This window comes from Portunus trituberculatus, chromosome 35 (assembly GCF_017591435.1).
Source record: "Portunus trituberculatus isolate SZX2019 chromosome 35, ASM1759143v1, whole genome shotgun sequence".
Classification (NCBI taxonomy): domain Eukaryota; kingdom Metazoa; phylum Arthropoda; class Malacostraca; order Decapoda; family Portunidae; genus Portunus; species Portunus trituberculatus.
The window spans coordinates 6190877-6201465 of NC_059289.1; the positions used below are offsets into that span (position 1 = coordinate 6190877).

The window sequence follows — 10589 nt, forward strand, 5'->3', positions numbered from 1 at the left end:
TACAATTTACACCTCAACAGCTTGCACATTGTACTACACAGGCAGTCTAGCAGATGCAAAAGTGGAACTAGTAGATACTAGTGATGCATGGCATCCTTGTAAAGTGTTTTTTTTTTTTTTTTTTTTTTTCTGAGGAGAGACTTACCTGGCATACTCAAGGAAATCTATTCCTCACAGAAAGTCATCTGGATTCTGGAAGAGGTGTTCATGTGAGTAGATTAGACAAGATCCAATACATCAATATGGAATTAATGAAGGAAGAGTGAAGTTGTTTATTTATAATAATGACAGAAAAGGATATCGAAAGCTTGTAGCTCGCCGCCCGGGCGGAGTAGTTATAAGCTTTGTAAGCTCCCAGGAGACCTGCGCGTAAGAAGTGCGTTTGAAAATGCTTATATTCTAAGAATTTCCCAAGAACAGAAAAAAAAAAAGACGACTATCAGTGAGTCAAACGTGCATGACTGCAAGCTACCTTTCAAAGAAATTTAATACCGTTTCAATATAAATAAAGTGAAAGGTGTAACACTTAACGCGCATTGGACAGGCCCATCAGCTGACTGTCATCAGTCAGCTGCTTCGTGTGACCCGCACGTCACCTCACCACGGCCAGGTGCGCCATTGGCTACACCAGTACACCTACTTGATTGATATATCCTTCATGCTGTAAAAATAATAATTGAAATTTGCTGCGCAAACTTATGAAAATATGAATATTTTGTGTGTCTAGCGGTGGGGGAAAACTCGTCTAGGTGATTGAGTGCATGAGATGTCGAGAAGTTGATACAGTTGGGGTGCCTAGAGCAAGGATCGGCAAGGATTGGTGTGTTCAGATTTTCGTCTCGGGAAAGATAGTGGCCGGGGGCGGCGCCTTGCACTAATCAATACGGACATTGGTTTACATGCCATGGCCTCCCCGCTTGGCGAAGAAAACCTGGATGATGTTCCGATTGATGACTTTAAGGGCACCACCCTCCGCCTGGAGCCCGCCTCGGGCCAACCCTCGCGGAGTGTGAGCCCCAGCGGGGACGCCGCCCCCAGGTGAGGATCGGACACCTTGTGTTCCTTGTTGTAGTATTAAGGTTACTAGGAAGAACGATTATTCTGCCCATTTCAGTCTGGCTCGGATCAAGTAGGTAACGATGTGTTTTGTGGTGAATCAAAGCTATGTGCAGCAGCGAACCAGTGAAATAATTGATATTTGACCCAGCCTGAACAGTAGCCTCCACTGTTCATTTTTTATAGTGGCAGTGAACCTATGTTTAAATGTTATGCCAACGAAAGTGTACAAAGTTGTGTGAGATCTTGTAACCCAAGTTGTCATGTCCAGTCAGTGTTTGGTTTCCTTCCCCGAGAGACGATCTGCCAGGGAAGAGGAGAGAAATGAAGGATTCTTATTATAATATGAGGACTCGCCCTCATGTAGACACAAATGAAGTTTCTGACCAAGGCCACATAGATAAAAGGTTATTGCCTTGGCAAACAACTGAAAGTAAATAAAGTAGGGATGTGTTGCCATCCATCATATTCATAACCTCAAGTAAAGAAGTGAAGTTGCTCCTGTGTAGCCATGTACTTTCTTAAGAGTTCTAGCAGTAGGGTCACATGGACCTTAGCATATTGCTTGCAAGAATTCAGAAATAATAAAAATTTCTATTGACATTGTTTGCAGGTTAATGGAGGAAAGAAATCGACCCACTTTGCGCACTGCCATCAGTGATCCTACTGCAGATGTGATCACTCCTCCAACGCCTGACCAAGCAAATAATTTTTACTGTAGTCAAGGTGGGTATACATTAAGATTTTTTTTTAACATTTGATGTTACTATTTTAGAATATTCTTTGTACAAGATTTGTCTATCATAAGATTATTATTTTGCTTACATTTATATAATGCATGATTTTTAACAATTTGTCAAATTTTTTGAACTAAATTTCAACTTTTAACACTTTTTGACAGTATACAAGAATACTTGTGTGCATTTATCTTGTGTATCGACTCAGAATAATGTATATCTTTATATACCAGGGAAGAACTGAAAAATTTGATGGTGTTAGATCTACTAAATATTGGGAAATTACATGCTCATTAAGCAAGAACAAACTTATTTATTTTAAGAATCAAACTTCAAGGGTATTGTTGTGATGCAAAATCCATTTGTTTTGTCTCAAGTTACTATTCATGTTGTGGACTATTAGCCAAATGTTGACAGGAATTTTTACCAAGGTTTGGAGCATAACTGTGTTTGTAAAGATGAATATGTAAGCTTTTTTTTTTTTTTTTTTTTTTATCTTGACATAATCATCTTCCAGTATAGGTTAAGTCTTATCTTAAATAAATACATGCCTAAACTGGGAATTGGCATTTGCATGCTGCAAAATTGCAGGTTACATCAGAAGTGTGTAAATGATATGTTCCTATGCGTCCAACCTCCTAAAGGCCATCCAGATGAAAAGTTGTTTATTTTTTTTAGCCATGTTAACAGGAGTAGCTCTGATGGAGAAAACAATCAAGTGCAAGGGAAATACATATTTAAGCCTCTGAAAATCCTGTCAAAAGTTTTTTGGAAGCCATGGAAGTAGTCAAGAAAGCTTGAGTGACGTAATTTGAAAGAAAAGCCAACCAACACCAGTGAAACCTTATTACTCACATACTGCCCTCTAATGGGTATATGCATGTCATCAAATATGAATTTAACACAGTTTTTTCACAGTTGACTTTTTAATATTTCAGAATTGTAAATATAATTGATCCTTAATATATTCATGATGATGCATGTAATTCATGAATATAATTTTTTAAAGCTATTACTTTCATATTTTCCACTTCAAGACTATGTCAAAACTTTTTATAGAGAGGTATCTGTGAGCAGACAAAAATCATGGTGCAGAATACTTTTTATTTAAGAGAACTTAGAAAGGTAAACTGAACTAGACATGTGCAAAGCAAGTTTCTTGTACGTATATCAATCTTACAGGAAATTTTGAAGATGTTTCATTTATCTAATGGCATGTTTGCTTTTTAGGATTGAGTCGGTCTTTTTATCAACAACCTCCAATTGGCCGACCTCGGAGAGCTTCATGGCATGCAGAGACTGGTACTGAGCCTTGCATAGATGAGTTTTTCTCTGTCAGAGTTGGCACCTTAGAGCAGGCTATAGAGGAGTGCCGGCACTTGATAGTTCCAGAGAATGATGGGCCTATAAAAGGAGCATGGCTCTTAACTGAGTGAGTGTATGACATTATTGTATCAAACTGAAATTGTGAATAGTGTATTAATATGACTTGCCGATCACTTACATTATCATGTATCTGTATAGCCATGGTATGTTGCTAACAGTGTAGCTTATCAGATTAGTTTTATGTAGTGTGTTGATAATAATTCAGTGTGAATTGTGATGCTTAATTGCACTGTAAAACATTCCATTAATTTCTTCATATATGCTTTCAGGATCAATCACTGGGACATAGAAAAAGAACGAGTAGTGCTTTTATGTGAAAGATCACTCTTAGTAATAAAGTATGATTTCATTGCTCTACGATCCTTAGAATTCACTCGCATCAATCTTACATCGCTGGAAAACCTTCAGATTGGGGAATTGACGTATCCCAGCCATTCCCTTGTACCGTAAGTTGATATTCTACTTCATGTGCTGTTTTAGTCTTTGATGCAACTCATTTGTGAGAGAAATGCATTATTTATGAAGTTCAAAAAAAAAAAAATTTTTAATACTCTGTTTGCTGTCAAAAGAAATAATAAATAAATTCTGCTCTAACAGGCGCATAAGTGGTATAGCTGGAGGTATGGTGACTGTCATTCGCAGCTGTTTGTTGAATAGACTTCAGAATACAATTGCCACTATCAGCTCCAAAGCAACAGGGTCTCCTCGCAATGTGCCAAAAGAACCCTCCACTGAAAAACAATTTTCTCTCTCAGCAGTTAGTTTTGAACCAAGGTAAGCATTCATGTAAATCAAGTTATAGTCATATCACTAAATTTTCCTTTATATAAAATTTTTTCAAGTAAGGAGGAAAAAAAAAGGTAAATATAAAAGCTTAAATTTATTTGTATGCATTAGCTTCTTTGAATACTGATGTATTAATTCTTTTCAGAGCTCGCAACATGCAAGGTTTTCGTGTGACATGGAACAATGGCCACCAGATATCTTTTGCTCAAAAATGGAATCCTTGGAGTAGAGATATTCCCTACACCACATTTACCTCACACCCACTCTACTGGTACACAGGCAAGTGGTCTTTCTCAGAGTTTTGTTATTAAGTTTGCATGCTGTTCCATACTTTTTTTCCATCATATATAATAATAAGTTTGTTATTGTGTTTTGTGCCATGTGATTTTGATAACATGTTCGATAACATTGCAAGAAAGCTTACTCACAAGAGATAATGAGCTTTCTCAATATGTAACATTTGCAGTCCTCAATGACCACAAAGTTATTCAAATACGTATATAAAATGCTTTTCGTTACTGTTTCTCAAATAATTCTTTCTCAGTTTTTTAGTCAGTGGCTGGAGATTTCAAACAATGGTACAGGAAACGTAACATACAAATGTTACTAATTTGTCCCAAATCACCACCAAGAACAATTAAAATATATTTTGTCAGCTAGTATTTGTTGTGCCACTTCATAGTCACATCACACACAAAGAATATAACTAATAAAAGCTCCTTATTTTATTCTCTCTTAAAAGTGTCAGATTTTCATGTTAATTTTTACAACAGGTTGTGAAAATGGTTTTTATGATGCCAAGAGCTTATCTAAGGATTTGAAGCTTGCATTAGAGCAAATGCAAGAACAGCAGCAAGGGGTAGTCACCTGTACCATCTCTCAGGGCCCCATTGTTATTGAAAACTACTTAGGCATTGCTTCTCTTCTTCATAATGCCACAGAACTTGGCTTCTTCAAACTTCGAGGTAAAGTGAGTTTTTGAAATGTGTGTGTGTGCGTGTGTGTTTTCTCTAATCATTATTACTTTCTCCTGAATTGCTCTGGGGGCTGGGTGGCTGTCGTAGAGTGCTCAATTTATGGCTGTGAAGGTCATGAATTCATGCACCTATAACAGCAGTTACTCAGTGAGGGAGGTCGCTCTCTCTCGTAACCCTAGTGGGGCTACATGGTTATTGTTCTCTATGTCTTGGGAGTCTTCTTTTTGAATAAAAGAAACGGAAATGTGGATGATGTAGAGAATATTCAGGCATACATTTCAGAAGGTGTAAATTGTTGATGTGCATATCTTTATACAGTCTTTATTTATGCTAGAGTGAATATTTATACAGATTTCCTTTTGCATATAATGTCACTAGCCTAGTCTGTTCTTGTTCCTTAAAGTATTACAGTGTTTATTTTCTTGTTTAATATATTGCAGGTATTTATTGATGCTTTATTGTGATATTATTTTGAAGAAAATGGTTATTTGAACCAGTTATAGGAAATTGTGTTAAAAAATATTGTCAGTGTACTGTGCCATACTTGTTAATATTATTTATGAGTGCAGCCCTTTAGTCATGTATACTTAATATAGATGTTACAAGACAAATTTTGAGTATATATAGTGAATTGCCTAAGGTTTGAGTGCTTTACTTTTTATCAAGTTGCTCGTTTGCGACAACGTCGTCATAACTCAAAAAAAGCAATTTTTCAGGAGAGCCATTTTAAAGAATTAAAACACTCTCAATATTGTGAATAGTCCCAAAAGACCGTAGTTGGAACATTTTTTAAAACATCAAATAGTCCTCTAAAGTTTATAGAAATTGAAATAATTATATCTTTGCTAAATCAAACATTATTTAAACTTTTTTAATGTTTTTTTTTAAATATGACGTTTACATAAAAAATTAGTAAACCTCTCATATATTATTTTGTTTTGTGCCATTATTGAAAGGAAAATAATGACCAATATGTTACTTAATTATGTATTGTTCATTGCTTGTGACTGTGACAAGATTGATGATAATACATTAATTTCCTATTATGAAAATAATAGATACGTCCTAATAAATGAAAGATAGACTGTAAAAAAATATTATTAAAAACATCTTTATGAAAATAATATATTCTTCCTAATAAATGAAAGATATAGACTGTAACACACACAAAAAAATATTAAAAAAAAACGTCCTTATGAAAATAATAGATTGTTCCTAATAAATGAAAGATAGACTGTAACACAAAAAAATATTATAAAAAACATCCTTATGAACATAATAGATTCTTCCTAATTATCATTTCTTTCAAATATATAAAAAAAAAAAAACATCCTTATGAACATAATAGATTCTTCCTAATTATCATTTCTTTCAAATATACCTAAAGAATTAGACCACCCAAAAATTTTCAAATAAATGAAAGATGGACTGTATGATACAAAAAAAAAAAAAAAAAAAACATAAATAAACATCCATTTATCATTCCTTTCAAATAATATGTACCTAAGGAATTAGCATACAACAAAACTTAATATCGTAATTGGCGTACTAAATTTGTATTTTAAGTAATTTCATTAAGATTGATTTCATTTACAGTTCTTCATAAAATTTATGATGGCATTGTGGAATCAGATTTTTATTACAAAGGTCCATCAAGTCTTTTTTCTTGTTAGCAGGCAATGTAAGTTTGCTGGAGTAACATGGCAATAAGTCATTAATAGAGGTGGCTTTATTTGAGTTTTTCAAAATTTTAAGTTCCTTATAGTCTGAACCATAGGAATGTTTACAAAAAACTGACAATGGTGACTGTTTTTCAAATTTCATTACTTTAACATCAGAGAGTTGAAGAGTCTTGCAATTGATAGGTCCCATTTCAGTAGCTAGAAACTTGATGTTCAAGAAATCTTTGTAACAAAGTTCTTTTACTACGAAAGGCTGTCCTTTCTTTCTAGCTGTTTGAATTGCCGTTATGTAAGTTTCTGGCACATAAATGGGTCCACTTTTCAAAATTCTCTTTACTTCTCTTTCAATTAGGAAATGGGCAGAGTCACCCTAGTTTTGGGTATGCCCTTTGATTAGAAACTTGTGTGTTATTGAAGTTATATTTGGTAAGTTGTTTACTGCATAAAGGTAAAGTGCCATCCTGAACTTATTTTTCTGTTGGCCAGAACAGTTATCTGAAAATTTTACTTTATTTTGCATTTCTGAAAAATTGCATATTTAAACGTCAAATCCCTACTCCTCCGAAAGTTTTGATTGTCGAAATAGTTTTCATCAAAATCGGCCCATTAATAATAATAAAAAAAAAATAAATAAATAAAAAAAAAATTAGGCATACCTCCCACCTTAAAGCAAATTATATAGAAATAGAATCAAGGTTATGATAGTATTTACCTGTACTATTTTCCTCAGGGTTTTCTTCACTGTTTTACTTAGCCTTTAATGCTAATTCTAGCATCATTTTTCCTCTACATGACATGGTACCTATTTAATCTGAAAAAATATGACATTTATGAATACCATGTTTTGTTGCAACAATGTCACCAATACACAACCTTTTTTGAGTTTTTCGCTCATAATTTAAGTTAAACAAAAAATGTGCTTCTCTAATATGAGGTAATGTTTGTAACAATACTGTCATAACTCAAATACAACACCTATTATTCACAAGTTTTTTTTTCCAATAATGACACATTTTGAATTAGGATGTAAAACATTGAACTGTTTGTTTTTACCAATAATGACACATTTTGAATTGTGATGTAAAACATAGAGCTGTATGTTCGCAGACAAAACATATTACATGAAAATAACACTTTATTGCATGAAATATAACTCATAAGTTCAGTACTTACATTTTGCAACAACATAGTTCTAAATAAAAATATGACACTCTAAATGAGAGCGTGAGTGTAGTTACCCCAACGATGGTCACAGAACAACTGACATGTGACGTTCTTCACGCAAACAAGTTGGTACATATCATGTTATATCGTTAGGACATTTAGCGCCTCTAGTGGTCAATTTTTTAACTACAATTATGACACTTTTGCCAAAAAAATCTGCATTTCAAGATGAATATGTCTATATGGATAACTCGAAAATCCATTTTTTTTTAGTTATGACGTTGTTGTCGCAAACGAGCGAAGTGTGCTTTTATTTCAATTGAAGGCTTGAAACACAGTAGCTGTGGCATGTATGAACAGAGTAATTTCTAGGACAAATTTATATTTTTTTATATAAAATGTTTAAGATAAACATTCATAATCTATCACATTTTTGTCTGCATATTTTACACCCTGTTCCTTTAGGAACCCTGTGCTGATGAGTGGTCATGGCAGGGAAGAGTCCCTAGTTATTTGTTTTCTTTTAGGCATAAAGTCCTTGTAATCAGCTGTTCTTTTTCCATCTTGATTTTTATTTATTTACTTTTTTCCACATGTTTCATTCTTCTTTTTCTTTTTTACGTTGTCAGTCTTCTTTGCTAATTATTTTTTGTTTTCTTGTACAGGGATTTGTCGATTTATGCGAGAGATATGTTCCTGAAGGGATCGCGTAATGTGAAAATCGCATACAGTGGACATGATTACTGAACTAAGCTGTATATTGTTTAAGGTTCTACTATGTATATATATATATATATATATATATATATATATATATATATATATATATATATATATATATATATATATATATATATATATATATATATATATATATATATATATATATATATATATATATATATATATATATATATTCGTGAACCTAAACCATTTTCCCCATAGGAATCCATATAAGACAGATTAATCCATTCTTGAATCCACAGCTGCGTCTGAGAGAGTGACTTGGCACGCACCTTGCAGTCCCTACAACATGTATCCTGTAACAAACACTTTTGTGCACCTCTCAGCTGCAATAAACAAAGAATGATCATTGCTATAGTAACAGAGTCTAACTGACGACAAGACGGTATACACTGATCTTCCTAATGATGTTTATCATGCATCACTAACTATCCTGAAGGTGAAGTGCGCCTGTGCTGTGATCAGCTGTGTTGATATGGCGGCCCAAACTAACATCTGACGGAATTTCATAATCCTCGAGATTTCCCATACCAGCAAAGCATTTTGACATTGTGCTATTCTAAATAATTAGTGTAATATGAAAAAAATGACTAGGTTTTTTACCTCCATTCTTATCTGCATCTAAACACCACATGTTCAAATCTTCTCCCAATGTCACAATGTAAACAAAGCCGCTAGTGTCTGGACAAGACCAATGTGTCAGTCTTGTTTCGCTGGTAGTAGCTTCACCTCCTAGGCATCAATATCTACCTGATACATCTAGCGGGTAGCAATGCCACCCACATATTAACACGTGTGAAACTGCCTTAAGTTGAAGGATATGGATTGTGGGATATATACAATATGTTTGTTAAAGCACTTAGAGAGGAGAGCAGAGAGATATGTCAACACTAGCGGTGCATGGGTAACAGTGAAACATTTGAGACATTTTTATTATCCTGTATAGATGTATTTAGTAATTACAAAAAATACTTATTTTTTAAGGAACCAAGCTTTTATGGGCCCTGCACAAAGGGACAGCATATTGGCTGGGGGAACACCTGGTGTCACCTTGTGGCTGCATCACAAAACTAAACCAGCTGTGCAACTTGATTTTCTTGACATCGTGTTATTCTAAACAGTCCGGGTCATTTGAGAAAATGGCAAAATTTTTTACCTCGTGTTATTTCAGAATTGCATAATCTGAACACGCATAAATCAATAAATACCTATACTTTTGAACAAACTCATCTTTTATGTGGTTCTTTTCTTGTATCTAAACATTTTCATAAAATTTTCCATGTTTATCATCTATTCAGTCACATGAATCTCAGCATTTTATGTATTCCTCCTTCATAATCTTTTTTTTTTTTTTTTTTTTTTTTTTTTTTTTTTTTTTTTTACTGTATACATATTGCAGAGTATTCTGAACTTTCATAGAACACACACACACACACATACACACACACCGCATAGTGTAGTGGTTAGCACGCTCGACTCACAATCGAGAGGGCCGGGTTCGAATCACGGTAAGCGGCGAGGCAAATGTGTGGCCCCTGTTCACCTAGCAGTAAATAGGTACGGGATGTAACTCGAGGAGTTGTAGTCTTGCTTTCCCGGTGTGTGGAGTGTGTTATGTGGTCTCAGTCCTACCCGAAGATCAGTCTATGAGCTCTGAGCTCGCTCTGTAATGGGGAAGACTGGCTGGGTGACCAGCAGGCAACCGAGGTGAATGACACACACACACACACACACACACACACACACACACACACACACACACACACACACACACACACACACACACACACACACACACACACACACACCCACCCACCCACCATCAAGTTGGAGTACTGTAACCAGTGGCGTACCACAGGGTTCGGTGTTGGCACCAATAATGTTCCAAATATATGTCAACAATATACAAGAGGGTTTGAGTAGCTACATAAATTTGTTTGCAGATGATGCCAAGCTTTTGAGAGTTATAAAAAAAACAAAATGATTGTATGGAATTACAGAAAGATATTGATAAGATCTGGAGATGGAGCCAGAAGTGAAAATTAGAATTTGATACT

The 10589-nt window shown here is 34.6% G+C and overlaps 1 protein-coding gene across 4 annotated transcripts; it reads left to right on the plus strand.

The window, feature by feature from the left end:
- Window positions 1-548: 548 nt before the first annotated feature.
- Window positions 549-9872, plus strand: LOC123513148 (tumor protein p63-regulated gene 1-like protein). 4 transcript variants are annotated; one of them, XM_045270059.1, is made up of 9 exons: window positions 579-610; window positions 728-1038; window positions 1670-1782; window positions 3024-3225; window positions 3449-3625; window positions 3777-3953; window positions 4111-4244; window positions 4739-4930; window positions 8775-9872. In XM_045270059.1, exons 2-9 carry the CDS (start codon window positions 905-907, stop codon window positions 8876-8878), a joined length of 1233 nt encoding a protein of 410 aa, XP_045125994.1. In that variant the 5' UTR covers window positions 579-610; window positions 728-904; the 3' UTR covers window positions 8879-9872. The 4 variants fall into 4 exon arrangements, with proteins under 4 accessions (XP_045125996.1, XP_045125994.1, XP_045125993.1 ...); XM_045270061.1 differs by lacking the exon at window positions 728-1038 and having other exon boundaries at window positions 549-610; XM_045270058.1 differs by lacking the exon at window positions 579-610 and having other exon boundaries at window positions 624-1038.
- The last annotated feature ends 717 nt before the right edge of the window (window positions 9873-10589 follow it).